The sequence below is a fragment of the Narcine bancroftii genome, chromosome 4, assembly GCF_036971445.1.
Source record: "Narcine bancroftii isolate sNarBan1 chromosome 4, sNarBan1.hap1, whole genome shotgun sequence".
NCBI lineage: Eukaryota > Metazoa > Chordata > Chondrichthyes > Torpediniformes > Narcinidae > Narcine > Narcine bancroftii.
Genome location: NC_091472.1, coordinates 300103054 through 300129433, shown reverse-complemented (window position 1 = coordinate 300129433; position 26380 = coordinate 300103054). Strand labels below are relative to the sequence as shown.

At 39.4% G+C, this 26380-nt stretch overlaps 1 protein-coding gene across 4 annotated transcripts in view; it reads left to right on the top strand.

Moving 5' to 3' along the window:
- Window positions 1-26380, top strand: part of ubr3 (ubiquitin protein ligase E3 component n-recognin 3) — a 293785-nt gene that overhangs the window by 123077 nt on the left and 144328 nt on the right. For 2 of the 4 annotated variants that reach the window (XM_069935677.1, XM_069935678.1), the window contains exons 23-25: window positions 3303-3335; window positions 4021-4481; window positions 10153-10241. In XM_069935677.1, the coding sequence (XP_069791778.1) occupies window positions 3303-3335; window positions 4021-4481; window positions 10153-10241 (583 nt within the window). The remainder of the gene's footprint in view (window positions 1-3302; window positions 3336-4020; window positions 4482-10152; window positions 10242-26380) is intronic. The other 2 variants (XM_069935680.1, XM_069935679.1) reach the window with 1 other exon arrangement.

Sequence of the window (26380 nt, the reverse complement as noted above, 5' to 3'; positions counted from 1 at the left end):
TTGTGGTCCATACAAGAGGAAATGGCTGGCTAGGGTGTTTCACCTGAAATAAGGGAAATAAAGGAACTCTGTGGTGACCTGCAGAAGAAGAAGTTATCATTTGGAAAACCCTGATGGGACAAGTTTCTTCGGCAAGACACAAAGTGGTTGATCAGAGGGAATCAGTTTGTGTGTATCCAACGAGCAACAAATCTCTCTCTCAAACCAACAAGAACCTTCCTGAGTGGTAACCAATTAACTTTAGACACCAGAGCTTGGTGAAAATTCTCAAATGTTAAATTCTGTGCACAGTATAAGAATTGCCTGATACCAGTGAACTTGGAGGAGTGAGAAGTGAGATTGGACTGTGAATCAAAGAAGTTTTCTGAACTTATACACTTTACATATATGTGCGCTCAGAATTAGAAGGGGGTTAAGTTAACAGTAATAAGTTAAAGTTTGATCCTGTTTTTATGTTTAACGAAAATTAAAAATGACTTTTGTTTAATTAACCATTTGTCGTGGTGAATTTCTATTGCTGCTGGGTTTTGGCATCCTCTGGGCCCATAACAGTATCTACCACTCTCGGTGTTTTTAAAAAAAAAAATATACACACACAAAATTCATCCCACACATCGCATGCTTCTCAGCAAATATCTTGTATTTCTATGCAATATATAATTTCTTAGTTTTTCCACCTTCCTAATTGCTTTATCGACTAGTCTTGACTTCTCTCCCAGTTTCTTTGATTTCTTTTACAAGTGCTCCTCTGCTGACCTTACTTAATGTATATTTTATGCCTTCATTGTTTCCTGATTACTTTATTATTGTGACGTGCTCCAATTTTTCAGTTCATTTTCATTTGTGCATTTTAAGAGAATAGATTTATCAAAAGCCTGCAGGTTTTGGGAAGTGTCTGTGAACTGGCACTAGGCTTTGAAGACAGCATATTCCTAAATGGATACATTTGCAGAGTGAGGAGAGAAGCCCTGGAAATCCTAGGTGCAGAGACCATGTGACCAGCATACTGAAGAAGCAGTGCAAAAATTTGCATGGGGACCATTTTAAGGAGACAGCACAGGAGGAAAAAGCTCTCTGGAGAAGAATACTGTGCTGGATTGGCCTCATATGTAGATATAGACAATCTGTCTGATTTCCTCCTGTTAGTTATAGAGGAATGAGAAGACCACTCAATGACCAAAAGAGTGAGGGTCACTTTTTGTTCGACTAACCCACAGAAAGGGTTCTACTTGCAAAAGAAATACTGCGCTTGGATGATGACTGGAGTGAGAGTCACTTGAGTTTGGCTGACCCATGAAAAGGATTCTGGAAGCTTTGTGAGCATCATTTGCTTCGTGTCCTCTTTGGCAAAAAAAAGGGGAGTTTTGGTTGGCACTCGTACAAAAAGGACATTTCTTTGGAAGCATCTCAACAAGGGTTTCGTGAATTAATCAACATTCTGTCATCCCCCCAGTCTCTTTCACTCACTTCATGAATTTCTAATTTCGTCTAAGGCCTATGTGTCTCATCCACCTAAAGCCTGCGTGTTGCATTCATCTAAGGCTTTCATGTTTCAATGATCTAAAGCCTGTGTGTTGCATTCATCTAAGGCTTATGTGCTGTCTTAATTTCAAGCCTACATGTCATCACTGAATTTCCAAAGCTGAACTTTGAACTGCCTTTCGAGTATTGGGCCTTGAGCTGTAGTGGCTTGGGATATTCCACTACACTTATATAACTTAACCTACAACTATTCGCGCATAGTTGGGGATTAAGTTATATAAGTTAGTTAAAGTAGAGGAAGTGTTATAGTATGGTTTATTAATTAAAATATTATTTTAAATCTAACTGTCACAATTATCCATGAAATTTCATGAATCTGCAGTTTGTTTTTTCCTACCAAGAATATATTTTTCCTGCGCCAGGAAAATGCTCTGTGGGGTTGTTGTGAGCAGAAACAGAGGAACAGAAACATAGCTTTAATCATTTTCTTTTATTGGTAGGTGTTATTGTTTTTTTTTAAGCTATCTTTTTCCTCTTTTTTTCAATTAATAGTAGGATAGTTAATGATTATTTTCTGATACTTTTGCACGTTTCCTCCAATTTTCTCTGTATACCTCCCTTTATTAGGTAATCTGTGGAATATACTTTGATCTTTTACCATGTATCTAGTTTGAAATCAACATTTTAGAAGGAAATCAGGAGAGCTAAAAGAGGGCAGATAGGAAATTGAGTAGAGATTTAATAGAGTAGATGGGGTAAATGCAAGCAGGCTTTTTTCATTGAGATTGAGTGAGACAAGAACTAGGGGGCATGGGTTTAGGTTGAAAGGTGAAATGTTTAAAGGAACATAAAGGAGAATTTCTCATTCTGAGTGCAATGAGAGTCTGAAATGAGCTGCCAGCAGAGGTGGTAGGTGTGGGTTTGATTTTGACATTTAGGAGAAAATTGGATGGATAGGTACATGAATGGGAGGGGTATGGAAGGCTACAATCTGGGTTCAGGTTGATGTGACTCCGTAGAATAAATAGTTTGGCACGGACGAGATGAGCTTGTTTCTGTGCTGTAATGTTGTATCGTTCTATTTTCGTTCTTTTTAAAGTAACCTATGCATTAGTTCTAATAAGTATCAGTTTTCTTCTCTGCACCTTTTCTAAAAATGTTATAATCTGCAATTATTGATTGCTATCCTAATTTTTCTCAAGCCATATTTCAATAATTCTGAAATGCCTGGTTCCTCCCAATTTTATTTTGAGTGCCTGCTTCATGAAAACTGCAAACATTCCAAAACATAGCTTATTGCCATCTCAAGGCCAGGAAGAGGTGTGAAATTTTGACTTGCTAGTGATAGGCATATTCCAAAATTGAATAAGTAATTAATCAAACTGAAGTGTCGAATATTGTGTGTGAGAGGAAGAGTTCATAAAAATAAAGTGAGATTAAATGTGATATCAGTGATTACATTTGTGAAGATCCAAATTGTGTTATGTATTTGAGAAGCAGGAAACAAAATATTTCCAAATCAGATTTGTTTTCTACTGAGGGAAGATACTCAGGAAATTTCTCATTTATTTTTAATCACATTTGGATAACTTGCTAATGGTAACTTGTTCATTATCAAACATTCATCAATTTAAAAAATATACAAAAGTTTATATTTATTAATAGTGGATATAGGTAGATTTTATGATTGATAGAATGAATACATAGAATGGGTGCATCTTGGTCCTTGTTTGAGTGTTTATATTTTTATTGATAAAAATATATTGCTTTTGAAGCAAGCTATTCTCTCTTGAACTTTCATGTCTCTCCCTATGCAACAGAGGTCAAGAAGGGCCACTGCTCTCAACAGAGAGGTACTTCACTGTACTTCAAGTTTTGTCTCGTCTTGACTTTTAATAACCTGTGTGTCTAAATAGGTTGTATAATTCAGTAAATTGCCTTTAACTCTGCTGTAAACATTTATAATGTCAAAGCATTCCCAAGTGCATGCAGTTTTTGAAGCTTGATGTGAATTGTACTTTCCTGAGTTATATTAACAGTGATTGACCTTTGGTGATTAATTCATTGGTATGAGTTTCTTAAAATTATAAAGTGTAAAATACTGAGAGTTGCTTATCAGAGTTTTCAGTTCTATATATTCCAATGGATATGAAATTATTTACATCCATAAATCTGTAACAGATTAACATAACTGCTTTGCTTCTGAGCCGCAAATAATATGCTATCTCTGTGCCATGTTTTTGAATATTTGTGGCATCTGCAGGTTTATTATTGAAAGTATATTTGTTTTTGTATCACCATTCCTGGCATGAAACTACTTTGGCTGTAGTTGAGTCAGTCTTGAATTTATGTGAGGCAGAGAGAGATTACTATATTTCCCAAAACTAAAGGAATCCAGGGATAAGGGGCAATGCATGAAAGTGCAGGTAAGGTGAATGATGAGACATATTCATGAATGGTAGAACAGACTTGGTGGAGTTAGATGGCCTAGTCATTTTTGTGATGTTATCTGAATTTAATTTATTTTTTTTCTCATAGAGTTCAAATACAGCTCAGGTCTTCAGTTTAGTTGCAGAACGTAGACGAAAATTTCAGGAAATCATAAATCGCAACGGCAGCAGTACCATTCACACTCCAGATGTTAGAGCAAAGACATCGAAGTGGACTGCTCCCAATTCAACCCCTCAACTCACCACAACTATTTTGGAAGTTAGAGAAAGTATGCTTTCTCTCCTAATTAAACTCCATCATAAACTCTCAGGAAAACAAAACTCCTACTATCCATGCTGGTTAGAAGATTCAGAGTCTACTTCCAGGTTGGACCCAATGCAACAAATTCATGGTGATGGGACAACAGCAGTGGAAAGGATTTTAATAAAGACTGCAGCACAGAGTCGGCAGAACAAGTTCAGCATTGAGGAAATCTGTAGGAAAGTCACACCTCCTATACCTCCAAAGAAGAATGTTTCAGATAAGAAAGCTCTGGATAAAGAAGAAAGGTAAACGTTTTCTCATGTAGAAACATGAATTTCATGAAGAGCTAATGGGAAAATTAAGTTTCTATTTGCATTTATTTTTTTCTGGAAATAACCTGGGGATCATAATATTTCAATCATTTCAATGTATTTTAATAAATTTAATCAAATGAAATAACTTACATTAAAAAGCATGATGATCAAATAAAGAATGATCAGCCATAATATCAAACCTGTATTGAAATATGTTGCAAAAATGTTTAAAATTTAGATGACATTTCTTTATAAACCAATTAAATCAAATAAATTTGATGGGGAAAAAAAAGATAAACTATGAATGTTGGAAACCTGAAATAAAAAATACTGGGGTCATTTCATTTTAAGACATTGGCAGCTCCTGCTAGAGCTGAATCCAACTATTAAAACAGTTGGAATAGAAAAGTGTTTCTCTTATTAATTATTTTTGAAATTTGTTAGCTAGTATGCTTGCATTTTTCAAAAATATTGCCATATTTTTGCATATACATTTTTATTTGATGTAACAGCAACATGAAAATTGCAAAGAGAAAAGCAGATATTTTGATGTGAATTTTTGTAACTGTCATTCAATTTTATTTTGCAGATTTTTCTCTTTGGATAATTTCACCATTTGTCACTCATTAGCAATGATCTTAATTCTGAAATTAAGATTAATGACAGAATAGAGCACTGTTGTAAATATAGATGAGGTTTAATTCATTTTGGATTTTAAGTTAGATTTAGTAGTAATGAAAATGGAAATGGTGATGATGACCCTTCCCCTCCCCCTCCCCCTTTCTGACCTTTAGTCAAAGTCGAGTAGCGTTAGTCACAAGATGGACCGTTTCCACAGCAACTAGCACTGTACAAAAGGAAAAGACAAATTGATGCTGATATCTTGCAGCCTTCCTGTGCCTACCCCTTAAGCAGTTGAAAAAAATTACTGAGCTGAATGGAGTTTGTCAAGATTTGTTTATATCATTTTTTTTTAAATGAATCTCTATTTACACTAGGAATAGATTTAGATCAGAAATGCTTGGGCTGTGAAGAAACCTAGCCAAAAGATGTGAAGGTTAATTTGGATTTGTTATGAAAAAAATTCTGTCAAATTTAATATTTAACTTGTAATCATGCAGCTATTATTAGCTGGGTCATCTTCATTACCACTGAAATCAAGTAAAAATAAAAGTGAATAGCTGTAACCAATTATTCTTTGTTACTTTTTCCATTATCTTGATTTCTGGTCGGTGAAGACATCTAAAATCTGAAATTATTCTGGCTATCTTTTTGTTGAGGAGTGCCCGTCGGTGAAGACATCTAAAATCTGAAATTATTCTGGCTATCTTTTTGTTGAGGAGTGCCCTTTGTATAGTTCTTCCTTTCATTTTTTTGTTAAATCGTTATTTTCTACAATGCACTTGGCCAGCAAGTACCATATAACCCTCAAATCTGAGTTCGGGGCAAATTTCCTCCAAATGGATGTTGCCAGATACATAAAGAGACCATCAAATTAGCAAGCAGGATATGTTGGCATAGAACCTATCCTCTGTCCAATTGTTCCTTCCCTTACAGTGGTCCATTTTATAAGTTATCAAATCTCAGTTTGTTGCACACTCAAGGGGCATAATAATTGATGATCTGCCTGATGTCCAGTATTTTTTTGTGTCTACTCTCTGACCTGGGAGCTTCAGTCTCAGGCAATGACTCTCAACCTTTTTCTTTCCACTCACATAACACTTTAAGTAATCCCTATGCCAGGGGTGGCCAAACTGTGGCTCGCGAGCCACATGCGGCTCTTTGACCTTTAATATGCGGCTCGCTGCCGGTCTCCTCCCCCCCCCACCCCCGATTCACGCTGGTGATCTCCCACCCTTGCCCGCCCAACTCACACTGCTGGTCTCCCACCTCGCCTGCCCAACTCGCGCTGCCGATCTCCCCCCCCCCCCCCCCCCCCCGACTCACGCTGGTGATCTCCTACCCTTGCCCGCCCAACTCACACTGCCGGTCTCCCCCCCTCGCCCACTCGACTCGCTCTGCCGTTCTCCCCCCTCGCCCGCCCGACTCGCAATGCCAGTTCTTCCCCCCCCACCCCCCCTCACTCACCCGACTCACGCTCTCAAACATCTGAGCTTTATCGTTTGTGGCATTTATATTAAGCAAATTTGGCTACCCCTGCCCTATGCCTTCAGTGCTCTGTGATGAGTAAGGGATTGCTTAAGGTGGTATATGGGTGGGAAGGGAAGGTTGAAAATCACTGTTCTAGACCCAATTGTTAATAAAATATGTTGCTTGAGAAAAATTGCCATTGGCCCATTTCCTTCGGAGTTATGAAACTGTGCACATAGCGAGTCAATTAGGTACGATTAAAACAGTGGTTTTCAAACTTTTTCTTTCCACCCGTATGCCACCTTAAGCAATCCCTTACTAATCACAGAGCACCTACAGCATAGAGATTGCTTAAAGTGGTATGTGTGTGGAAAGGGATAGGCTAACCTACATCTGTATTACCATGTGCCATAAATGTGAGTTGATCCATTTTCCTAATCCCCACTTTCTTCCCATAACCTTTGATGCCCTAGCTAATTAAGAACCTATCAATCTATGACTTAAGTACACCAAATAACTTGGCCTCCACATCTGGCTATGGCAGCAGATTCCACAGATCCACCAACCTCTGGCTAAACAATTTTTTCTGCATCTCTTTTTTAAATGGATGCCCACATCTTGCAGCCCACAAATGATAAAAGGTTGCCCACCCCTGTCCTAGGCTCTCCCACCATGCGAAACAACCTTTCTACATCTTCTCTGTCCATGTCTTTCAACATACAAAATATTTCAATGCCACCCCACCCCCTGCCATTCTCCTAACTTCCAACAAGTACAGGCCAAAAGCTGTCGAATGTTTTAACCATATAACCACTTACAGCACAGAACAGGCCAGTTCGGCCCTACTAGTCCATGCCGTAGCAAATCCCCACCCTCCTAGTCCCACTGACCAGCACCCGGTCCATACCCCTCTAGTCCCCTCCTATCCATGTAACGACCCAGTCTTTCCTTAAATGTAACCAATGATCCCGCCTTGACCACGTCTGCCGGAAGCTCATTCCACATCCCCTCCACCCTCTGCGTAAAGAAATTTCCCTTCATGTTCCCCTTATAATTTTCCCCCTTAAATCTTAAGCCATGTCCTCTAGTTTGAATCTCCCCCTTTCTTAATTGAAAAAGCCTATCCACATTTACTTGTATGTTAACCCTTTCATTCCCAGAATCATCCTTGTGAATCTCCTTTGAACCCTCTCTAATGTCGGCACATCCTTTCTTAAATGTGGAGCCCAAATTTGCTCACAATGCTCCAAATGAGGAGTCACCAATGTCTTATAAAGCCTCAACATTACATGATTGCTCTCGTGTTCCATTCCTTTTGAAATGAATGACAACATTGGATTTGCCTTCTTCACCGCTGATTCAGCCTGCAAGTTTACCTTCATGATATCCTGCTTCATGACTCTAAAGAATTTTCAATTTTCTCCCCATTTAGAAAAGTCTGCCTGTTTGTTTCTTCAACCAAAGAGCATGACTGTACACTTTCTGACATTGCATTTCATTGCCACTGCTCTGCCCTTTCTCCTCATCTGCCTGTCTTTCTTTAGCCTCCCTGCTTCCTCAACTTGTTCCTCTACCTGTCTTCATATCTTTGACAAACTTGGCCACGAAGCCACTCATTCCAGAATCTGGGTCCACTATTCTCAACCATTTTTTTGGCTATGGCCTCCGTGGGTCTTAATGGGTCCCCCTCCCGGTGAAGCAGTCAAGTTTTGGTTTCTTCTGTACTTCTTTTCTACTGACTACATTAAAAAAAAAAATTTGTTTCATGAGGTGAAAGGAAAACAAAGGTTGTACTTAAATGTGCTGTGCCCTGTGGGTGAGGGGTGGGGGAAGAGGGTGGTGGGAGTGGTGGGGTAGTTTATGGCTCCAGTTGAGAGTAGCTGATCTAGATTATTGATATTCAACATAAAAACAAGCATCCCTAACCCCTGTGAACACCAGTAGTAAATGGCAATCAACCAGAATATGATCCCTGCATTCCAACTCTCGACTTCCTGCCAATCAGCCACTGCTCTACTCATGCTAGTATGTTTTCTGTTATACCATGGCTCTTGTTGAGTAACCTCATGTGCAGCATCTTGTCAAACGTCTTCTGAAAATCCAAATACTCAACATCCATTACCTCTCCTTTAATTAACCTGCTTGTCACTTCCTCAAAGAATTCAATAGGTTTATCGAGTAACACTTTCACTTAAGGAATCATGCTATCTTTGGCCTATCAAGTACTCCGTAACCTCATCCTTGACAATCAACTCCCAACAGCTTTCCAACCATTCATGTCAGGCTAACCGGACTATAATTTCCTTTCTGTTGCCTCCCCCCACCTTCTTGAAATTTGGAGTGACATTTGTGATTTTCCAGTCCTCCAGAACCATACCAGAATCTGTCGGTTCCTGAAGGACCTTTATCAATCTCCACAGCTATTCTTTCAGAACTCGAAGGTGCAAACCATCTGGTACGGGAGACTTATCTTCCCTGAAGTCATATTCAGCTTTCAGAGCACTTTCTCCCTTGAAGTAATAACTGCACTCACATCCCTTCACTGATATCCTTGAAAATCAGGCACACTGCCACAGTGAAAACTGATACAAAATGCTCATTTATCTCCTCTGCCATCTTCTTGTTTCCTATTATTATTTGTCCAGCGTCTTTTTCTAGTGGCGTATACCTACTCTCACCTCTATTTTATACTTTATACATATGTATCAAGAAACCTTTTGTATCCTCGTGGATATTAGTTGCTTGTCAGCTTTCATACTTCATCTTTTTCCTCATTAGATTTTTAGTTGCCTTTTGCAAGTTTTAAAAATCTTCCCACTAACTTTAGCATCCTTGTCTGCCTTTCTTTTGCTTTCATGTTGGCTTTGACTTCCCTTATCAGCATAATTGTGACTTTTCTATTTGAATATTTCATCTTTTTTTTAAGTATTTCCTCATTTCTTTCAGAAATTCCATCCATTGCTGCTCTGCCATCTTTCTACAAGTGCCCCCTTCCATCCACTTTGGCTAGTTCCTCTCTCATGCCACTGTAATTCCATTTATTCCATTGAAATACGGACACATCTGACTTTAGTTTCTATTTGCTTAAATTACAAATTGAACTCAATCATATTGTGATCATTGTCCCCTAAAGGTTGATTTACCTGAAGTTCTCTAATCATCTTGGGTGCACTACAGCTGATCCCCTAGTAGGCTCAATCCTATCTAATACAGCCGATCCCCTAGTAGGCTCATCAACAAGCAGCTCAAAAATGCCGTCTAATTTATGAAGCTATTGACAAAACAATGTGCAGAAGAATATAGTGATGGAAGCTGATTGTGTAGGATGCTAAAGGTGCACTGAAATGGTAAAAATACAAGTCCTGTGGTTGCATGGGAAAGTGCCTTGAGAAGTAGAGTGTTTGGTGGACATTTACATCTGTTAAATGGTCATTTTGTAATGCTGAAAATGGAGTGGAAGGAAAATGCCACCCCTGATGGAATCTTCTTTAAGGTGCTAGAAATTAAAAGAAATGAATTTTTGTAGGATTTCCCAGTAATGCCTTTAATTTAATTTGATTTCTTTTTGCAGACGCCAGAAAGCCCGAGAAAGACAACAAAAGTTGCTTGCTGAATTTGCTTCAAGACAAAAGAGTTTCATGGAAACAGCAATGGATATTGGTAATTCTATTTAATGAAGTGAATGTGTTTTGGAGATCATTTTACCATTATTGTTTTTTTAAGTAAAATTTTTTAGACTTACAGCACGGTAACATGCCATTCTGGCCCTCAAGCCCTTACCGCCCAAATACCCCAATTAACAACCCCCGTACTTTTGAAGGGTAGGAGGAAACCCATGCAAACATGGGAGAACGTACAAACTCCTTATTGACAGCGCCAGATTAGAACTGGATTGCTGGCACGCTAATAATGTGGTACTAACTGCTATGTTAACCACGTCATGGTTGTATAACTTGAATAAGAGTTGTACAATTAAGTATAGTATTCCATTGTATTCTTTGCTGTTTTATTGCTTTGAGTGTTTTTATGGTGTAAAACAAAAGTGCATGGACTTTTCAGGTGATTAGAAACTGGATTTTAATGCAATAGCAGGTAAGTGTTTGACAATTGAAATTGATAATATGATGAAATGATGTCTATTAGCAAGTGTGAAAATGGAATTGTGTGTGATTGTTCGTCATCAACCAAAAGAATCAAATATGTAACTCAGTATCCAGTATATGAGTTTTATTGGTGCACTTAGATTCAACCATTCATCATACTTTTTTTGTAGTTTATTGATAAGGCGATGTTTAAATCTTGTAAATAGATGAGCTCCTTCTCTTCAAAGCACAATAATGAATTGCACAGAATACAAAGTAGATCACAGAGAAATGATGTGAGGGTATTTAAAATGTGAGTTACAAAATGTAACAATTTAATTTCACTCTGTGATTAAATATCAAATCTTGGTTTGGGCCTTATAAACACTGAGAAGAATTAATAATGTAAAACATAAACTTTATTAAATTTGAACTAGAAATAATTTACAATACTGGTACACAATCCTTTATCCAGACATCTAAAATCCAGAAAGCTCCAAAATCCGGCAAGTGGGGAGAGACCGGCAGCTCGAGTCGGGCAGGCGAAATACCGGCAGTGCAAGTCGAGTAGGCGAGGGAGGGAGACTTGCAGCGCGAGTCGAGCAGGCAAGGGGGAGAGACTGGCAGCGCGAGTCGGGTGGGCAAGAGACTGGCATGCAAGAGTCGGGTGGGCAAGAGACTGGCATGCAAGAGTCGGGCGGGCGAGAGACTGGCAGCACGAGTTGGACAGGCGAGAAACTGGCAGTGCGAGTTGGGCGGGCAGACACGGGGAGAATGTATAAACTCCTTACAGACAACGTGAGATTCGAACTCAGGTCGCTGGTGTTGTAACGGTGTGGCACTAACCGGTATGCTAACCATGCTGCCCAATTTTTTATGTTTGACGTCGTTGAGAAGGTGCTATTGTAAGGTTTTAACCGACATTCTAATGGTCAACATTGGGTAGAGCATCACTTTGGATGGATGGATGAAAATTTGCTGACAATACAGAGCAATGTGGAAATGATGCAGAGAGGCTGTAAGGACACGTGGACTGGCTAAGCGATTGATTGAGGGTATAACAAATGGAAATATAACGTGGAAAATTTTGAAATCATCTATTTTGGTAGAAGACAGAAAAGCTGAGCATTTGTTAAATGTGAGAGATTGAAGGATGTTAGAAGGATCTGAGTGGCCTTGAACATGAATCACTGAAGGTTCTTGTGAATTTACAATAAGCAAAAAGAAAAGCAAATGCTGTATTGGCTTTATTGCAAAAGTGAATGTCAGAATAAAACATGGGAATTTAAAATTGAACTGTGGTGATCTGTAATACTGTAATCAGGTGAGGCATTGAACTAATAAAGGAAAATAATTGCAATAGTGGCAATGAAGTTCATTGGACTGATTCCTAGGGACCAGATGTGTAATTTTTATATTTATGTGTGGCGGCCCTTCGCAACTCCCCCACGGGGCCTCACAAAATGAAGGACAAACGCGGCGATCCAGCAGGCTACACGAGGCCCGCGGCGCTGCCCTCCAATTGGACACAGCCAAAAGAGCTTAACTGGCCTATCAGGGAATGCTGATTACAAACACACAGATCAGCACTGAGAGGGTTTTGACCACGACCCTCAGTTTGAGAATAAAAGCAGGGCTGTGAGCCCAATACAGTCAACTGGGTTTGTTTCATTCTTTCTGGGAACAGCGTGTTCTTTATGAGCTAACCTGTATGCAGCTATAACTTCTTCTGTGCTACAGGCTTTGCAGAACCACAGCTTGTAGCAGCTAGCTTTATTTTTAAAAATTTATACTTTTTTTCAGTCATATGTATGGATAGTCATGTTTCATAGGTTGTTAGTAGGGGATCACCTGTTTAATTCCACTGACCCGCACCTATTCATAATCCCTTCCTATCTACCCCTCCCGTCCATGAACCTTATCATTTTCCTTAAATGATAAAATTGAGCTTGCATTCACCACTCCAGCTGGCAGCTTGTTCTATACTCCCATCATTCTTTGGGTGAAGAAATTCCCCCTAATGTTCCCCCAAAACTTCTTCCCTTTCAATCTTAACTCGCATTCTCTGGTTTGTACCTCACCTAACCTCAGTGAAAAAAGACTACTTGCATTTACCCTATCTCTATCCTTCATAATTTTGGATACCTCTTTCAAATTTCCACTCATTCTTCTACACTCTAGGGAATGAAGACCTAACCAGTTTCTTAACCTTTCAGTTCCTCAAGTCCTGGTAACATCCTAGTAAATCTTCTCAGTTCTTTTTTAATTCTAATTTTATTGATACTTTTCCTGTAGTTAGGTGACCAAAGCTGCACATGATTCTTCAAATTTGGCCTCACCAACTTTACCATAACGTCCCAACTTCTATACAAAATACTTTGATTTATGAAGACCAATGCCATGTATGTTATTGATATAGGGCTTACAGAAGTACTATGTAAAGCAAAACTTGAATCAAATGTGATAGAAAAAATACTGAATGTTGGGGCCTGCACAAAATTAAATAATTTGAGTAATGTCAAGGCAGTGCTTGCCTTTTGGTTTTGTATAGTTTCATTTTTGAGAGTATAATTAGAATGTATCTTGACAAGGGTTCAAATTAATCATATATATTGATGGCCACATATAGGTCAAAAACCTTTTTTAACTGCAATCCCAAAAGTCAAAGAAAGTAACATTTTAAGTCCGAGTACTTGAGTAATGGTCTGAGCATTCCAAAGAATTTTTTTCAAAGTCTGTCATTTTCTTTAATATTCAAATGAACCAGCTTCTCAAGATTGAAGTGCTGGACAAAATACCAAGGGACTTTGTAGAAAAAATGCTTGTTAATTGCATATGAAGCTCCATTTTTAAATTTTTTTATAGCTTTTCAGTATTGTTTCTTAAATTTGGGAACAGAGATTTAACAAAGGTGTGGCAAAAAACATATACAGTACTTGTGCGTGGCTACAAGGAAATTATCCACAGACAAACACAATCCAGGTGTTTGTATTTTTGCAGATTTGTGATTTAGTATTTACAAAGATGTAATGTGCCTGATGTCATTTCATAGAGGAAGAAAAGAATGAATTTTTTTGAAAATCAAACAGAAACTGAGGATGCTGCAGCTGTATTAATCAGCAGGTCAGCATCTGTGGAAAGTAAAACATAGTCAGAACTTGTGTGAATTTGTTCAACAGTTTTCAAGTACGAGGAAAAATTGATTTTTTCCAGTTCAATTGATGATACTCTATCAATGACCACCATGATGACATTTACAACTGATCGAAAAGAGCGTGGCGGGGCAGCGATTATCATGTCGGGGTCACCATTGTAGTGCTGGTCTCAACCAAGAAAAACTCATCCACCACTTTGAAAGTCGTTAATGAATGTTTTTATTCAAATTCAGCGCGCTCCCTTTTAAGGGCAGCATGAGCTCAGTCACCTCGTGCATTGTGACGTCATAATCGCTGTCCCAGGCGCGCGCTGGGAAGGAGACTTGAGGCAGGGAGAAACCCTGACAGTACCATTTTCCCATGGCTGCTCCGCACCGTGGCATTACACACGGGGCCGGTTCACCATGAGAAAGTGCGCTGCCACAAGTCTTTAATAATCCATCAAAATCTGATTTTTATCAGATGATAAATATCCTGATCTTCTTGACCATCATTCATTTCATTGGGATATAAAGAAATCGAAGCAGAGGGTCGTGGTAGTGTATCATGCCACCAATATTAAGGTGGTTCAATGGGTCATTGCTCTGAAAAACATTTAATCTGCACTGTTACTGGAGATTAAATTTGTTTGATGAGTAATCTTGAGGCTCACTGCTGGCTTCATAACTTTTCTTTCTTTACTGATTTTAAGGTCCATCAAAATTATTCTATTTTCTGTGGAAAAGGAAAAAGAATGACTTATCTCTGATTTTGTTCAGCCAAATCATCCTTGACTGAACTGTAACTATTCTATGCACAGCTGCAACAGGGTGAAGTCTTTCATATTCCTACTTGTACTTGGTGATTTCTGAAGCAGCTGTGACTTGGACCCTATTCTGAATTGTTGAAAGAGCTTCAGTCATTATTTATGCAGTGATTCTCAGACATTCATTGAGTTACAAAAAAAACTTAATAATCCACTGATCCATTCCCAGCAAACCAGAATTAATGGAATTAAGTAGTCATCTTGAACATCCTGACCTCTAATGTTTTGACTTGTTTTGCAGAAAGTACTGTTATAAGCCTAGAGGACCCCAAAATCCAGCAGCAATAGAAATTCACCAAGACAAATGGTTACTTAAACAAAAGTTGCTTTTAATTGTCTTTAAACATGAAAACAGGATGAAATTTTAACTTATTACTATTAACTTATCCTAATTTAACCTCTTTCTAATTCTAAGTGCATGTGTATGTAATATGTGTGTGTAAGTTCATAAAAGTTCTTTGATGCACAGTCCAATCTTACTTCTCACTCTTCCAAGTTCACTGGTATCAGGCAATTCTTATACTGGGTGCAGATTTAACATTTATAAAGTTCACCAGGCTTTGGTGCTTGAAAGGTAAATGGTTACCTCTCAGGAAAGTTCTTGTCAGTTTTCAGAGAGAGATGTGTTGCTCGTTGGACACACACAATTGATTCCTTCCAATTAGCCACTTCAGTGACTTGTCGAAGAAAATTGCCCCATCAGAGTTTTCCAGATGACGACCTTTCTTTCAGGTCACCACAGAGTTCCTTTTCTGCTTCCCTTATCTCAGGTGAAACACCACACAGCCAGCTATCTCCTCTTTTATGGACCATAAGGACTTTGACCAGGCTGAGCTAAGAACTCACAACCCATCTTCAAAATGGGGTTTTTCCACAAGCTTGCCAGCTTGTCATGTTCCAGTCCCAGCTGCTGCTGCTGAACTGAATTCTCTCTCTCTCTCTCTCTCTCTCTCTCTCTCAAAACCACACGATCCTCTTAAAACAGCAAACTTCACTCAGACTGTGGCACCGGACTCAATCTTCTTAATTCGTTCATCTGTTGCTTTCCAAAACAATAATACATTTCTCCACAGCAGGTCTAATTAACACCTACCTGTAAAGTCTCTATAGGCATTCTTCAAAGTTTTTGCAAAGTCACTCAGAGTCTGGACTGTCTGCCTTTAGCCAAGCTCTTGCATTTTAAATCAGATCTGTTTTGAAGTGTTTATATGTGACCTACACTTAACAAAAAAGCTGCCACAGTTTACCTCCTTTAAAACATTCTATATACAATATAAAATATAACATAATCTGTCACAGTACTACCACACAAATCTATTTGGTAATATTGAATGAGACATGTTTCCAAAACTACACCGGAAAGTCATGAATTTGTAGTATTATTTTTCTCTACTGAATTTCAACAAATCAAATGGGATAATTGGATCACAGCTAATCTTACCAATTAAATTACCAGGTATAATAAAAAAAATGAAGGTATATATTTACAAATAAATTTCCTCATAGCATAGCAAGCCATCATATTAATTTTGAGAAAGCTTCCATTGATAAATTTGCATTGAATCAAAAATGAACATTCAGTTTATAAAGCAATGGTTATTGTAAGATTTAGAAATCCCTGATGCATCAAAAGCCTAAATTGTTATTGACTGTCCATGATTGTAAAAAGTTCTAAAATTATTTAAAAATTTCAGGCATTGTAGGAGCCAAATGTGTGTTGGTTTGTCTGTGAACATTGATGTTATGCCGGGGTCCAGAGCTGTACACGTTCTGTTTCTTCCAGTGTGCACACGCTATTCACTTCGGTTTTGGTGCATGCATGGGGGGTTTCGCGGGGTTGAAAAGTCGTGAGCCCGCATTGACTGGTATGGTGTGATAGAGATGATTAGGGTGAGTAGGGCTCCGATAGTTTTTGTTCACTGTTATCAGGAATGTTATCGCATACGATAGATGTTACCACAGTCATTGCCATGCTGCATAGACGTTACCAATCCTTTAGTGTTCATTAATAAACGAGTTTAAAATGCATCTGGACTTCGCTTGAATTTGTTCTAACATGTCACAATTAAGACCCTACTTAGGCTTCAAGCGGCCTTTTTATGGATGGTAGTTGCTAAATTTTAGTCAACAGTAAATCTATGATAGAACTGCATGGATCCTTGAATCTTATTTTGGATTGAATGGATATTGTTGGATCATTTTTTTTCTTTTGAAAATTTTATTTGCAATTTTACTGACTCAAATTTTACAAACATCATAGGGGATCTCTCCTCCCCTTTTAGAGAGCAATTTATATTGAGCCCTTATTTCCGCCCCCCCCCCCACATCTTTCATGCCCCCCCCCCCACATCTTTCATCCCCCTCCCATCCCAACATTAACAAAGAAAGACATGCAAGAATTACTAAAGATGACAATGCAAATACACTTTAAAAAAAGAGGGGGATTGTTGGAACATTTGGACTGTTTCCACTCTTTGGTTTGGAGCGATACTGAAAACAATATGGTGGCCATGTTGGAAATGCCGAGAACAGGCTGTTGACAGCAATCTGCCTTCATTGGTCTGAGTTGGCCACAGACGGGTCCAGGGCTTCTAACCCTAGAACAGAATTCATATATACTCACTGGTAGAGTCATTTGCCAAGAATCACAGCAATGTTAATTGACTACTGCTGCAGTGGAAACTCGCTTATTGACAGCAGTCCATCATAGCCATCAGAAACGGTAGGCTTACACTTGTGGATTCCTTCTGTGTATTTGTTGAAAGTTTGAGTACAGTTTGGATGTGCTCCTGCTTGCCCATTGGGAACTGTTGATTTTGGGCTTGTGTTGTGCACGCTTTGTGCTTGAGCTTGGCGGATGGTTGGAGGGAGATGTGTAAAATGGCTGCTGCTGGTGTCGCCACTGAGGTGCAATGTATCACAGACATGCGGGTTGAAGATCTCAAATCAGAACTGAAGCAGCGGAACCTAGTTATATGTGTTGTCAAAAATGTTCTCATGGCGAGGCTAAAACAGGCAATAGAAGAAGAGGTGGCTTTGGTTGATGGGAATGAAGTCCCTGTAAAACCACTGCAGAAGAATTGACTAAATTTAAAGTTAGCAACTTGGAAGTAGCTGAAGGTGTGTCACAAAATGGTGATGAAGAGAATGAAAATGCCAAGATTGGGCAATTCAAACTGGATAAAAGGTCAAATATTAAGGCAACGTCTGACACAGGATGAAATACAACCAGGTGACAATGTGTCAAATTTGGAATCAAGAGAAGCAAATGAAGTTCTTCTGGATCAAGCTCCAGAGTTTCCAGTACTACATCTGCACATATAAAGGCTGAGGCTGAAATGGCTCCTCTTGTACGACAAAAATTACTTACAGATAAATATGGCTTTGAAGGTCAGCAAAGAACAGCTGAGGAGGAAAGAGGAGCAGCTAAGGAGGGAAAAGGAGCAGCTGGAGCTGGAAACAAACATTGCCTCTACCATGGCCAAAGTGAAGGTATGAGGAGTCTCAAAAGGATCTGATGTTTGAAGTAACTTATCTGAAGTGTCTGATGCTATGGAGTCATATTTTGAGAAAGGAGAGCAGGAAAAGAAAACACTTAATGTTCCCTTTGTACCATAATTACAAGGCATGATACACATGGACAAATCTTCCCCAAGCATGGTGTTACCAATCCACAAGCACCAATAATAACAACTGTAGACAGAGCTGTAGCTCTAATCTAATCTCTTACCATTGCTCCTTTGACACTCCAGTTAAGCATCAGAGCCATTAAGTCAACGGGTGAACATGCACATGTGACATCTCCAGCTTCTTTACCTGCGACAAGCAATGGTGAACAGAGCAACGTATTCTCAGTCATGGAAAGGCAAAATGAAACACTGCGTTATTAATCCAGCTACAGTGCCTTTCTTCCATGCCCAAGAAGGAAATTCAAGTTTTTGAGGGTGACCCACTTTAGTACCAAGCTTTCATTAAATCCTTGGAACACTGTATTGAAAGCAAGAACAAAAATCCCAGAGATTGTCTATTATCTGGAACAGTACACAAGAGGACAGCCAAAGGAACTTGTAAGGAGTTGCCTATATATGGCCTCAGACAGAGGATACGAGAGGACTAAGTCTTTACTACAGGAGCATTTTGGTAATGAGCATAAAATTCCTACAGCTTATATGGAAAAGGCTCTTTCATGGACGTCAGTAAAACTGGATGAAACAAATGCTCTACAAGCATACACCCTCTTTCTAAGAGGATGGTGTAATGCCATGATCTTGAGATGCCAGCTAACATGCTCGACATCACAAGGAAGTTGCTGAGGGATATTTGGAGAACTGTGGCTTGATATTTACAGGAAAAACACAATCAAAGAGCTACCTTTAAGGATAGGGTGGATTTCCTTGAAAGGCAAGTGTAGATTGCAACAGATCCAGTATTTGGAGATATCAAAGACACTCCAACAGTGAGCAAAGATGTAAAAGGAAGTATCTTTGCCATCACTGTGACAGTTGCAGATAAGGAAAATGATAAAGGAGAGTTTGATGCTGCGAAGAGCTATTTGTTCTGTGGAGATGGACATGCTTTGGAGAGTGTCCACAGTTGGAAAAGAGCACATAGTGAGAAAATTGCTTTTCTTAAAGAACATGGAGTGTGTTTTGGCTGTCTATGTGAAGGACAAAAACTGCAAGAAGCAACTCAGCCGCAACATATGCGGTTTAAAGCATCCCAGAATACTGCATATCCACCAAAGAAAGAAGGAAATTGTAAAGGAGCAAGCAGAAAGAAAGGAACCAGCTGAAAACAGCGTTATAGCCTCTGTTGAGACAAGTGATCTTACTGGATAACTGCAAACTCTCAATAGTGCCCGTTCAAATCGAGGCCAAGAAGGAGAATGCAGAAGTGTACACTTATGCATTTCTTGACCCACATACCAATTTTGAGCATTTTTAACGGTGTTTAATTGAATAATTGAAGAACCCTGGGGCTCGCATCCTCCTATCTCCACTGCATCATGTGACCCCCCAGATTACTTTTAAAGGAAAGAGAAATATGCATACCTGACAGTAGAAGTGTTGCTGAACAACATACCTGAGCCTAAAGAGAAAATTCAAGTGGGATTCTTCCTTTCATTTGGACTACACCAGCTTCATGTCTGACTGATATCCAAAGGTTATACAGAGAAAGTACCATATGGTGTCTTGGAATGTAGCGATGGCAGAATATGGTATTTTGCATCCACAAAAGAAAAAACTTTGTGGTGTTTGAGTGTGGAGTGACATTTCAGGGAGTTTCACTAAATTCTTATTTCTTACAGGGGCCAGAACTGACTGGGGTATTGATAGCAGTCTTGGTTAAATTCTGTAAAGAACCTTGTCGTCATCACTGCAGACATTGAAGCAATGTTCCATCAGGTGAAAGTAACAAATGAAGACTGTGACTTGTTACGATTCCTCTGGTGGCCTGATGGAGACTACAGTCAGAACATAGTGGAATACAGAATGACAGTGCATCTATTTGGAGCCACTTCATCTCCAAGTTGTGCAAACTTTGTTGTTCAGAAGTGTGGAGGACAATATTAAACAGTTTAGCCCTCAAGCTGTAAGCCCCATCATGAACAACTTCTATGTGGATGACTACTTCACTTCAGCAGCTTCAGAAGAAGGTGCAACGTACGAGCGATTTGTTTCAAGGGAGGCTTTCTACTTACCAAGTGGATAAGTAACAGTCATCGTGTATTGGCTGCCATACCTGAAACAGAGAGAGCAAAAGAAATGAAGAATCTGGACTTGGACCTAACGACCTTCCTGTGGAGAAGGAGTTGCGTGTGTTCAGTTTTTAAGTTCAAAATCATCTTGAAAGACTGGCCGCTCACAAGAAGGGGGATTCTTTCAACAGTCAGTTTGATATATGATCCCCAAGAACCTTTGCACCAGTATCCTGACTGCCAAGAAGATCCTGCAAGATTTGTGTAGGAAAAGGAATGGATGTGTTGGATTCAGGATCTTCATAAGCTGGAAGACTTCAAGGTTGTCAGATGCTTCAAACCCACAAATTTTGAAACGGTGACATCTGCTCAACTGCATCAATTTGCTGAAGTGTGCGAGAGCGATTATGTCACTGTTATATTACTGAATAATAACTGTGGTCAGGCACACTGTGGGTTTGTGATGGGAAAAGCAAGAGTGGTTCTATTAAAGTCAGCTACTATCCCTCGAATGGAGTTGACTGTGCCACCAAGGCGAGCAGAACGGACACAGTGTGCAGAAAATAGTGGCAGATAGAACTAGTAGACTCCATATTTTGAGGACCTCTGTGCCATAAGACCACAAGGTTCTGAACTTTTGTGGCCAACAGAGTTGCTGAAATTGACAGTCTCACATGCACTACAGTGGAGATATGTACAGTTAACAATCCAACAGACATGGGTTCCCGAGGTTTGAAAGTCCAATCTTTTATGAAGAAAGAAATACGGGTTTACGGGCCTCAGTTTCTTCTTCAGCCTCAGGAAGAGTGGCCTCAAACTCCTGATGGATTGGAAGAAATCTCACCAAAGGGAATCAGGAGCATTGCTGGAAATGCTGATCAGATCAAGCCTGAAGAAGTGGATCCAGTAATCCACTTAATCCATTACTTCTCATCCTGGACTCGTTTGAAAAGGGCAGTAGCATGGATGCTCAGATTTAAAGGACTGCTTCTGTCTCATAGCAGAAAGGAACCAAACAAGTGGTATTCTTGCTCAGCTTCATCCAGATAACATCCATCAGAGAGATCTGCCACAAAAGGAGACAGGAAATCTTGAGACTCAGGAAAACGGTGGTCTCATAGTTGAAGAACTGGTTAATGCTGAAATGGAGATAATCTGCTTTTGCTCGAAGAAGAGATTTGCAGATGAAATCTTAAGTCTGTAAAAAAGGAATGAAGGAGGACTAGCCACATTCATAAACTCAGTGTCATTCTGGAAAATGATGTATTATAAGTTGGTTGACAACTTAGCAGAGCAGCAATAATAGAAGAGATGAAACATCCTGTCATACTGGCCAAAGATTTTCACAATCCTGATCTAATTCTTTAACATGTTCATGACTAGGTGAGCCATAGTGGTTGCAATCATATGTTGTCCAGGCTATGCTAAAAATATTGGATTCCTGGTGCCACTGTGTCAATCAGAAAAATTGTGTCTAAATGTGTTGTTTTTCAACATATAAATGTTACTCGTGGACAACAGCAGATGGCAGATTTGCACCTGGACAGAGTCTTGCCTGATGAACCTCCCTTTACATATGTTGGAGTTGATTATTTTGGACCCTTTGGAATGAAGCATGGAAGGAGTGTTGTTATGATGTTATTTTTCACAAGTTTAGCTGTAAGAGAAATTCACATCAAAGTGGCATAATCACTTGACACAGACTCTTTCATCAATACCCTTTGATGTTTTATACCCAGACATGGTCAAGTGAAAGAACTTCGATCTGGCAATGGCACCAATTTTGTGGGAGCTGGGTGCGAGTTGAGGGTGGCAATTGAAAGCTGAAATCAGGGTCAAATCCATAATACACTGCTCCAGAAAGGAATCAATTGGATCTTCCATCCCCCTTCTGGCTCACACCATGGAAGTATATGGGAAAAATTAATTAGACTAGTGTGAAAGGTTCTCAATTCCACCCTAAATGTGCAAAATCTTGATGAGGAGGATTTATGTGAAGCTGAGGCTATCCTCAACAGGCTTCTACAGATTCAAATGACATTGAAGCACTTATCCCGAACTTTCTTCTGCTCCTTAAGACTATACTATCGATGCCACCAGGGCAGTTTCAGAAGGAAGACCTATATATGTTTGTCGCAGGAGAGGCAAGTTCAGTATATGTCAGACTTGTCTGGAAAAGGGATGAGAAGACAGCAAAAGCAACGAGTGAGACTGTGCTCAAGCCTGGGAGTGAGCAAAACAAATCAGTGGTCTCCAGCTATAATCCGTCATGATCCATTGGCTCTGTGGAATGGTTAGCTGCCTGTGTATTCAGTTCTTCTTCTACACTGCAGCCTGCCTTTATTTTGTTGCATCTCTTTCCTCTGTTAAACAAAAAAATAGTAAAAGAATTAATGATTTAGTGAAGTGATACCAGATAACAGAAACTTTTCAGTTGCAAGAATGGGGTGATTAAATTCAGGAATTATCAAATTTATTTTGTTATTTGATCAAATTGTTTAATGTCCAACTGACACCAATTTTGAATTTTAAACATTAACAAGAAATCAAAAGCATTACTCAATAGAAAGAATTTCTAATATTATTGTCCTCTCTGACAAGCAGAGAAATCTCAGGCAAGTAAGAAAAAGGCTTTGTTTCCTGCCACAGGCCAAATTATATTGCAAGTACCATTGTCAGGTTGCTGAGCCTTGTTGGAAAAATAAATGAGTTTCCAATTGCCTTTTGGGAAATGAGGTGAAAGACTGGGGGCAGAAGACATCGAAGTACTAACAATTGTTCTGCCTTCAGGGAGCCACTATAACACACGATGATTAGTATGGCTAAATTTTCTTTAGAATTATAAACTACACCATATTTAGCAATAATTCCCAAATGTTTACCTCGCCAACCTTTCCCTTTCATTAAATATTGGTGAAAGATATGATGAAAAATTGTTCAATACTGAATAAGAGTTGACAATCTTTAAATTAATAAATATTGATATATTTCTTCATTGTAGTAACTTTTTTCAGATTTGATTTTTTTTAAAGAATACTCAACATAAAAACTGGTAATGTGGATATTTTCAGCAAAAGCATATTTTGGATAGATTAGTATTGTGGACAGATGCTTAATAGGAATGTTTACTCGAGTGAGTAAATTTTAATTCTGTAATGTAAATCAAAATTCTTGTTTTTTTTTGCACTGACATTTATTAAGAATCAGAACAAATCATGAAATTCAATGTTTTGCGGCAGGATCATAGAGCAAACATTCATATTTTAACCATCTTACAACATTACTATAAATACAGTAAAAATAATAGGGCACGAAAAGTAAGGCAGTATCTATGGTTCATTGATTATTCAGGAATCTGATGGCAGTGGGGAAGAAGCTGCTCTTGTGCCATTGAGTGCTCATCTTTAGGCTCCTGTACCTTTTTCCCGATGGTATCAGAGTGAAGAGGGCATGACCTGGGTGTTGGGGGTCTTTGAGAATAAAAGCTGCTTTTTGATGATGTCCTTGATGACGCAAGATGAGTTAACAACCCTCTGTAGTTTATTCTTGTCCTGAGAGTTGGCGCCTCCATAACAGGCAGCGATGCAGCCAGCCAGAGTGCCCTCCATGTACACCTGTAGAAGTTACGAGAGTCTTGAGTGACATACCGAATCTCCTCAGACACTTCACAAAGTATAACTGCTGGTGAGGCTTCTTTGTGATTGCATCAATGTGGAACATCCATGACAGATCCTCAGAGATGTGAGACACCCAGGAATTTGAAGTTCTCGACCCTCTCCAATTCTGAGCCCTCGTTGAAGACTGGGTCATATTTCCCTACCTTTACTACCTCCACACTCGCTGACATTCACAACAAACTTTGTCATCCAGGAATAACTCAGCTGCTGGATTTTGTAAGAGCAAAGCATCTCCCCTTTTCTACAGAAGATGTCAAGGAGACATGCTTCAAGCAGGGTCTGTGCTGAACTAAAGCCTCAGTTCTACCACCCACCAGGAGGGACTCTTATCAAAGCAACAAAACCTATAGAATGACTTAAGTATTAATTTCAAGGGACCTTTGCCTTTAGATTTGTGTAACCCATATCTACTTACAGTAGTTGATGAATACTCATGTTTCCCCTTTGCCTTTCCATGTCCCATTATGCATATTACAACAGTGATCAGATGCCTGGATCTGCTATTTAGCCTTCGTGGAATGCCAGATTGCATACACTATGATCTAGACACCACCGTTTGTGTCTTAGGATGTGAAAGATTCTCTCCCAGAAGGGGGGTGCCATAAGTCGTACTACCCCATACCACTCAATTGGGAATGAACAGGTAGAGAGATTCAATGGTATCCATTTGGCCTTAGTTCAAGTAACCTGCATGAGAAATATTGGGAACTGGTGCTTCCTGAGCTACTACACTCCCAAAGATTGCTGTTGTATACAGCAACAAATACTACACCCCTTGAACAATTTATTTCATTATAATGCCACTTATCCCATGGAAATTCACTGCTCTCCTGGACTCATACTACTAAGAAAGTTTGTGAGGAGTTGAACTCCTTGACAGTAATCTAACATATGCAAGCATCAGGTACCCAGATGGATGGGAGTCTACTGTGTTTGTTGTGTCTTGGCATCAAGTCCAGAAGCCCAGACAATCCCCACAACTCCTATTGTGGAACAAGATAAAATAAATCTGGTGTTACCAATACTGGAGGAGGTGGAGGAAGATATGACATGTCATAATGTGGATGATAATGAAACAGTAGCTCCACAAGAACTAAGGAGATCTGGTCATGTACCAAAACCTCCCAATCGATATGGAGGGGAATAGTCCTGTAAAGTGTTGCTTGATACTGCTAGTGGTTTTTTTTTTAGGAGGGAAGAATGTAATATTACAAAGTTATTCTTAATTCTTAATGAGCTTGCATTTCATATTTAGTTTATCCTGGCTGCCGCTGGTCCTCTTTAGGAATTTAGAACATGCCTTTCTTTTAAATTCTAACGGTAACTGTACAATTAAGTTGATTAACGCTTGGAAAGCAGCCACCAAGTTTTTTCATTCTCACAACAGTGGATATTAAAAAAATCAGGTTCTTAAGCTAAACATAATTCTGGTACATTAATAAAATCACAAGAGTATATTCCCAAAGAAGTCAGTTTTTTTCAAAGAGAATTTAATGTTCCAAAATTTTGGTAAATTGTGTTGACTTATAAGAGATGGCAGATTTGGTCATATGCAAATTAACCTAAGATCAACTTGTACGGGTGGCCAACCTTTTAATTTTTAATTTAGACATACAGCACAGTAACAGGACACTTTGGCCCACGAGTACGTACAGAGGTGTAGGTTAATTGGGGTGGCATAGACTCTTTCAGTGCCTTTAAAAAAATCAAGATCTGTTTTTCTTATCAGAGGAAATCCTTTCGAGGTGGTCTTTAATCTTCGCAGGTTTCAGGGCATCGTTACTGAAATGAAAGCCTTTTCACATATCAGGCATATATGCATTGTTTTATTAGTAAATGAAAGTATGAATCCAAATTTCAAATCTTTCTTTGGCTTGGCTTCACGGACGAAGATTTATGGAGGGGTATGTCCACCTCTGCTGCAGGCTCGTTGGTGACTGACAAGTCCGATGCGGGACAGGCAGGCACGGTTGCAGCGGTTGCAAGGGAAAATTGGTGGGTTGGGTGTTGGGTTTTTCCTCCTTTGCCTTTTGTCAGTGAGGTGGGCTCTGCGGTCTTCTTCAAAGGAGGTTGCAGCCCGCCGAACTGTTTAGCGCCAAGATGCACAGTTGGAGGCGATATCAGCCCACTGGCGGTGGTCAATGTGGCAGGCACCAAGAGATTTCTTTAAGCAGTCCTTTTACCTCTTCTTTGGTGCACCTCTGTCTCGGTGGCCAGTGGCGAGCTCCCCATAGAACACGATCTTGGGAAGGCGATGGTCCTCCATTCTGGAGACGTGACCCACCCAGCGCAGTTGGGTCTTCAGCAGCGTAGATTCGATGCTTGCGGACTCTGCCAGCTCGAGTACTTCGATGTTGGTGATGAAGTCATTCCAATGAATGT